The sequence below is a fragment of the Lepisosteus oculatus genome, chromosome 3, assembly GCF_040954835.1.
Source record: "Lepisosteus oculatus isolate fLepOcu1 chromosome 3, fLepOcu1.hap2, whole genome shotgun sequence".
NCBI lineage: Eukaryota > Metazoa > Chordata > Actinopteri > Semionotiformes > Lepisosteidae > Lepisosteus > Lepisosteus oculatus.
In genome coordinates this window covers 5,482,568-5,489,892 of record NC_090698.1, presented here as the reverse complement: position 1 = coordinate 5,489,892, position 7,325 = coordinate 5,482,568, and the positions used below count along the sequence as shown (strand labels likewise).

Genomic DNA, 7,325 nt, shown 5'->3' with positions numbered 1-7,325 from the left:
CTGAGGAGACCGGAGTCACTCCGGTAGTATCACACGGACGGCCTCGTCCCTCAAAATCATCTTAAACTCAAACGAAGGTTTTCGTCTTAACACCGAGTGAACTATTATTGTATTTAACACACACACCTATCCAGTTCTGACTTGAATTAAATTAATACGGTGCTCACATTAAAAAATACGTTTTCTATGTCCCTGCCCTTCTTATAATTTTATATAAACACCGAGCGCTAACAGCCATTTATAATATTCTGTGCATCCACCAAAGGGCTCATGCGCTGTAACTCATCACGCTTTTAACCACTAAATGGCCTCGGAATGTAATCAAAGATGATAGGAAAAAAAAATCAAATTTCAATCTTCATACACATACCCACACCCACCAGGACTGTCCAGAGGCAGGTTTCCGTTTTTAATTGAAAAGTACGGGCTACATTTCTGGCCCTTGAAAACGTAATTTACTCGCTCAAGGTAAGCCCGTTACCTGCCGGACAACCGCTCTACCGTTGCTGCTGGAAGAGGTGTTAGTGGGGCCAGTAGGGGGCGCTCAACCTGCAGTCTGTGTGGCTCCCAATGGCCCAGTATAATGACGGGGACACTGGACTGTAAAAAGGCGCCGCCCTTTGGATGAGATGTAAAACCGAGGTCCTGACACTCGGAGGTCATTAAATGGCCGGGCGTTTCTCGAAAAGAGTAGGGGTGTTACCCCGGTGTCCTGGCCAGATTTCCCCCTGGACTTTACCAATCATGGCCTCCTAATAATCCCCCTCTCTGAACTGGCTTCATCACTCTCCTCCCCACTGAGAGCTGGTGTGTGGGGAGAGGACTGGTGCTGGTGGAGGGGACCCCCCCCATTACCTGTAAAACACTGATTGGAGTTTCCAGAAAAGCGTTCTTTACAATCCCCTTCTTAAAAAAAAAAAAACGACCCGCGCCCCTTTCCAGAGGGAGTTCCTTAATTTCTTGCTGGCGGCTGCTTTCTAGGTTGCGGACGTCGAGGGTGATTTTTTAAAATCATTTTTTTTTTTATTGAAAGTTCTGACATTTTGGGCCTTGATACTTACAGTTCAAAGCTTAAACAACGGTAGAATTACAGCATGACCGACGGCGTGGTCTCTGCGATGCCGGAGCGCCGCGGCAGTCGGCACACGGGCGCGTTAGCGAGCACAGAGACGGCCCACGCCGCGGGTCTCGTTTTCCTGCTTCATCCTCTGAGCTTCACCACCACGGCGCTGTCGGTGGCCCGGGTGGCCCTGAACGCCACCATGTTCATGTTCTTCAGCCTGTGCAGGAAGTGGACGTGCCGCACGCCCGGCCCGTAGCTCCTGAACACGTGGGACACCTGCGCCGAAAAACACACAGTGAGGGCTATAGTCACTCAGGCCGAGAGGAAAAAATACCTTAAGACAACCTGCGTGAAATAAACGGCAAGACAGAAGTTAAAAACTTGTTACAGCACCTATTCAGCACTGGCTTCAATATCTACTGCCTAGCTCAGTCCTTGCCCGATGCACGTGTGGTTTGAGGCTGCTCCGTTGTGGGCTCGGTGTTGTGCGAGAGCCGCCGCAGCGCGCTGGACGCACGCGTGTAAAGTACCTTCTTCCAGTCGCGGGAGTCGCGCCGCATGTCCTCTTTGGGGGCGAAGGCGTGCTCCTGCAGGACTGTGCGCCCGTCCGCCCCCAGCAGCCGCACCCGCAGCTGGTAGATAAACTCGTGAACCCGGCTCTCCTCGTACCTGCGCAGGGCGAGAGCGGCGGCAGCAGCGCGCGTCAGCGGCGCGGAGCCAAGGGGAGGCCAGCAGGCCGCACCCCCGGCCACCAGGGGGCGCCAGCGGCACAGCTGTGGAGCTGGCGACAAAGTCACAGGGGGCTGCGGATAAAACCTACAGCTTCGATGCGTACTTCACCTTCCTTCACCTCATTTAATCTTCTGGTAAGAAGCAACTGTATTGTGTACCCCCCCGATGATGTTATATACACTCTTGTGCAGATACATAGTATATAGTTCGAGTAGGGAGCTGCATCAGCATGCATAGGCTGCCAAGGAACAAATCCAAGTTTATTCCTGTTGAAAAGAGAAGAAACGTTTAGGCTGTGGAGCCTTCTTCAGGCCGAAGAAGGCTCCACATCCGAAACGTTGCGTTTCTTTTCAGCATGGAACTAAACCTCGACTAGTTACTTTGCATAATCATACACACATCCCTTTTGTTGTTGCAATAATAAACTTTGAGAAGGAGATGAGAAAAGGAAATGGAGAAATCCAGGCGCAGAACAGTGATTTACGGAATCACGACAGATTTACTGTACTTGTAACCTCTTGCCTACAGTTTGGTTTGGCTCTGCTCGTACCTGTGCTTTGTGGCTGACCGGTCACTATGCTGCGCTGAAACAGGAGTACAGGACTCCTCTTATTGGCAATTTTAAACCCTGACATTAACCCTTTTAACTCATTCCTGCTTGTCGACTGCACAGCGCCCTGCTGCTCACAGCTCGGTCAGACCCCTCTGTGCACAGATCACACCAGCATGCCCTGGGGCCACCAGGCGCGAGAGAAACTCGTTACTGAAGGTTAACGGAAAACGGACAGGTGAAGGTGAACAGCAGTCAGACAGGTGCGCTTGTGGGCAATGGATCTGAATAACTCCGCGTGAGCTGGGGCTGTTTGCAAGCAGCAGGTGCCAGGCAACTCGGCTGAAGACCTACCAGTCCTTGATGCAGATGTCAGGCTGGTAGACATCCAGCACCTCGTCCCACAGCCCCTCCTGCTTCAGGTCCACATGCTGCTCCAGAGAGAACCAGCTGTGCACACACACACCGGGATACGGGGTTAGTCAGCGCCCCCTAGTGCTGCTCGCAGGGACTGCAGTTTCATCAACAGGAGGAGCCCCAAATCACAACTGGTTTCCAGGCCCTGGCAGATTTCAATCCAGGGTCCAACAGCTTCAAACCCACTCAGACGGGTCAAGCAGGTCCCCTTTACCGAGCCCATTTCACCCTCCTCCTGAAGTTGTGTGCTGGCAGTGACTGAGAGGGGTTCAGACAGCTCCGAAAGCTGCCAGGGGTCAGACCTGAAGGAGCCTCAGGCTGGAAGGACAGTGAGGGCAGAAAGGGCTCAGGAGGTCAGCAGCGCAGGGGGACAGGGCTCAGCTGACACTGGCAAGGGGCTGTTGTGCGGCACTCATGCAGCACAACATAGCAGACCTGCTGGTGACTGGGACGCTTTCTCCTTCTATTAAGGCTCAGATCTTTCCGATTCGGCCTCCCTCTGGGGAGGGGGGTGACGAGTCCCTTCACAGGTGGGGTCCCCTCATCCTTGTCCTGGGGACCCCCACACCTGCTGGGGTCTGTCCCACCTGAGCCTTCAGTTTAAAAAAAAAAAAACTGAAACGATCCACTTAATGGACCCAACAAAGAGTTTAATTTTAAATGTTTTGAGACGCATAGGAGGCTGTTGATCAGCTTTGTTTAAAGCACTTTAATCTCCAACCTTTCTGTAGGCAACAACCTGATGTGTTGGTTTACTTGAAGATGGATTCGAGCGAAGAGCTCAGCTCACCAGGAGCGCCAGCAGGTGTGAGGGAGTCTGCAGCTCAGGACAGATGCTCCCCGAACCCCCCCCCCCTCACCTGTACTGGGGTAGCGCGCAGACGGCCGCGCCCTCCGGGATCCCGCTGGTGTCGTAGGGCAGCACCTCCGTGCTGGTGGTCCAGCCGGTGAAGTCACCTGACCAGCAAGAGGGAGAACGATTGGCCAATCGCGTGCGGGAGGCCGAGGCTAACCCCGGCTCGAGAGGAGAGGAGCATTCAGCTCCAGACAAAGTCTCCTGGAAGATGGAATAAAGGCGGGAGCAGCCACAGACATGTACGACATCTCTGGAGGCCAACCAGCAATGAGACTTTGAGCCCCACGGCTGATGATGCTTCTGCTCATTGATCTGAGCAAACTGCAATTGCATTATCCTACCAAAGTAGGAATGAATCCATACCAGACTCCTTAAGACACCACCGTGATACATCTTGGCATTAAACATTACATAGGATGTAAAGATGTTATCATTCACTATAAACAAAATTATCAGTCAGATTTACTATTATTTTTTTTTGTTACACACCAAGCTTGCTTCACAGTCATTCAACTGATTTTCCCTGCACATGCTGGGTAAGGTAAACCACCTAGATCCCTACCTAGGATTCAAGCTCAATAACTCTCCAACCTCTACTCCTCACTGCCACAGCCTGCTTCACTGCTCTTCTCCTGCACTGGGAGCAATCCCCCGATTTATTTCACAGCTCTTATGCTGTGGGCGTCAGCCTGCACCGACTGATACGCTGCCCTGCCTGCAGTTGGAGAGAAAGGCCGCAGCTTGCAGAACCTCGAATGGACCAAGAAGCCAGGTCCTGCTTCCCAAACCTGTATGAATCCCCACCCAGCAGGCCAGGCAGAGGCCACCCGTGCCGAGCTCCACCGTGCAGGCTCGACTGAAAGCAAAGGCTCCCAGGCTCCTTCCTTCCTCCCTCACCCACCTTCTGGGGCAGAACGGGGCGGCTCGGCGCCGAACATGCCAGGCAGCTCGTGCTCCGGAGGGGGGGTGGTGTGAGACAGGCCTGGTGGGAACAAGGAAGGGGGAGAAGATATCAGCACTGCTCCATCAGAACGGCAGGTGCTCGCTGTGGACCCAGGGGCCACTGCCCCGAGAGTGGCCAGCGGCTCTTCACAGGCTAAGCTACCGCCAGCGCGCCAGCCGGAGACCACACTGAGCTCCCTTTCAGGGCGGTGTCCCGGGCGAGACGGGCTCTGCTGCCACCCGACCGCTGTGCTCACACACAGGCCTGTTCTCGTTCCTTCAGTTCACAAACAGCCACTTCTGCACTTAGTCAGGCAGGCAGGAGAGTGGAAGAGGTGTTAGTGGGGCCAGCAGGGGGCGCTCACCCTGCGGTCCATGTGGGTCCTAATGCCCCAGTATAGTGATGGGGACACTATACTGTGAACAGGCGCTGTCCTTTGGTTGAGACATAAAACTGAGGTCCCGACTCTCTGTGGTCATTAACAATCCCAGGGCATTTCTCGAAAAGAGTAGGGGTGTAACCCCGGCGTCCTGGCCAAATTTCCCATTGGCCCTTACCACTCATGGCCTCCTAATAATCCCCATCTCTGAACTGGCTTCATTTCTCTGCTCTCCTCCCCACTGATAGCTGACGTGTGATGAGCGTTCTGGTGCTCTTTGGCTGCCGTCACATCATCCAGGTGGGGGTACACACTGGTGTGGGTGGAGGGGATCCCCATTACCTGTAAAGCGCTTTGAGTGGAGTGTCCAGAAAAGCGCTATATAAGTGTAAGCAATTATTATTATTGTCATTTTGTTTTTTTAACAGCATATGCACTGACTTTTGTATAATGTCCTAGATACAATAAATGCCTTCCATTTCCTAAATGTATTTTTTTTTTTAAGAGAGAAAGCATCGTCCAGAGCAGTGCCTGGGCCTTCCCCAGCTTTGACCAGTCTCAGTCCCACAGCAGCACAGCCTGGCCTCTAACCAGCGGCTGCAGGGCTGGCTTCAGGAAGGGAGGCTGCAGAAAGCCCTCTGTCGGCACCACAGCCTGCCTCAGCCCAGCTCCGCACCCCCCAGCATCAGACTGCAGGGCAATAAGCTACAAGCCTGCCCCCCCAGGTCAGTTAGAACAGCTGAGCTTGGCTTTACCCCCCAAAACCTACAACTGCTTCGCCCTCTTTTTACCAACAGGACATCTCAAACACAGCGACCCACCTCCATTCTTGCTCCGACACCAGCGCGGGACAACAAAGGTGTTGTAATTCTAAGCGACGGATTTTCACAACCAAGCTCAAAACCCGCTTTTCTTTGCGAGCAGCACTAGCTTTGCGGCAAGAGTGGGGGAGGCGTGGAGTCAAAGAGACTGGCTGTTACAGCCCACGGGTCCTGGAATGTGGCTCCCGGATCAATAAAACAGGAATAATCTAATGCCTCACTCTCCTACAAGAGGAGATTTCATTTTAGCTTTCAAGAAACCAACGACCCTCCTGAATCACCGCCAAACCGTCTTAAATGATTGTTCAAGAATGCGAGCAGCGACTACCAGCGCCGTTCATAGCATTTAGCGGCGTTATAAGTCCTGCAAGCCGACGGCAGCACTACATTGTTTCAGTTTTAGCCGATCACTGCCCGGTCCAGCCGCGGCCTGGCGCCATACCTCCCGGCGCCGGGTTCTTCAGCAGGTTCCGTCCAAACGGCTTCTTCTCGTACACCGCCTTCCAGTCCACCGTGTCGGGAGCCGGGACTTTCCTCTCCCTCAGCTTCCACTCGCTCTTGCATTTGCCCCTCCAGTCCGACATGTCCCCTCGCTCAGCGGCGCCGGTGCGGCAGCAGACAGACACACCCAGCCAAGCCCGGCTGACTCACGGCTGGGACCGGAGGTCCGGATATAAACACAGGAGCAACCCCTCGCCACACCCTCCTCCGGTTCCCTCTCTCTCTCATTGCTCAAGCCCTCCTCACGGCCCTTCAGCTCACGAGATTCGCCGATTGCACAACGACCCGGCAGGTGCAATTAGCGGATTTATAGCTCATGACTAAGGGAGCGCATTGCTACCCCCTTATCTCGTAATTATGAGATAGCAGTGATTACTGCAGTGCATGTACAACCTGTTAAATTGAACACTGAACGCATCTAGAAGCTGCCTTGACCTTGGCTGGCACTGTCGGGTTTTTTTTTTGATCGCGTCCATGTCCGGCGCTGCAGAATTCGTCTGTGGTTTTAGTCACAGTGAAATCTTGCAATTTCTAGCAAATATGAACAGAACCATTATGAGCACCAGTTCTGTGGGATTTAGAGATCAAAGCAATGACGGCTCCGTAATGAATATACGTGCAATCAGTTCCACTGCTTAAAACTGTTAGTCCGCATGTAGCGATATACAGTAGGTAACTTGCTGTCAATATATATTTTTTTCCTTACGTACAATGGACATCTTACACCAGACACGCGTCTACAGCTGTGATATTCAGGGAGAAGCGAGTTTGAGTGTTGGGAAAGGCAGGCCAGACGGTGTTGAGTGATTTGAAAATGAACGCGGAGCGCTGTTGGTGAGGCGATGGTGCCACAGAGGCGCTGCGTTTTGTTTTTCGTGGACAAGAAAAGAGAAAACATTTCAGCAAAACACTTTTCCGGGTGCGCCCTTCGGTCCTAATGCGTAATGTAGAGACATGGTATTAGATTCCTGTCAGATTTGATGGACCGAATTCAACTTAATTCTGTTCATGTCAAAATAAGTCTGAAAGCTAAAGAGCTCGTTAAAGACGCGATGAAGTACAT

General features: G+C 52.8%; 1 protein-coding gene across 1 annotated transcript; it reads right to left on the bottom strand.

The window, feature by feature from the left end:
• Nucleotides 1-998: 998 nt before the first annotated feature.
• On the bottom strand, nt 999-6,446 carry nccrp1 (P1, F-box associated domain containing). The gene is made up of 6 exons (XM_069186382.1): nt 6,204-6,446; nt 4,520-4,600; nt 3,623-3,719; nt 2,700-2,795; nt 1,594-1,732; nt 999-1,339 (listed from the first exon to the last, which is right to left on the bottom strand). Exons 1-6 carry the CDS (start codon nt 6,343-6,345, stop codon nt 1,202-1,204), a joined length of 693 nt encoding a protein of 230 aa, XP_069042483.1. The 5' UTR covers nt 6,346-6,446; the 3' UTR covers nt 999-1,201.
• Nucleotides 6,447-7,325: the final 879 nt, after the last annotated feature.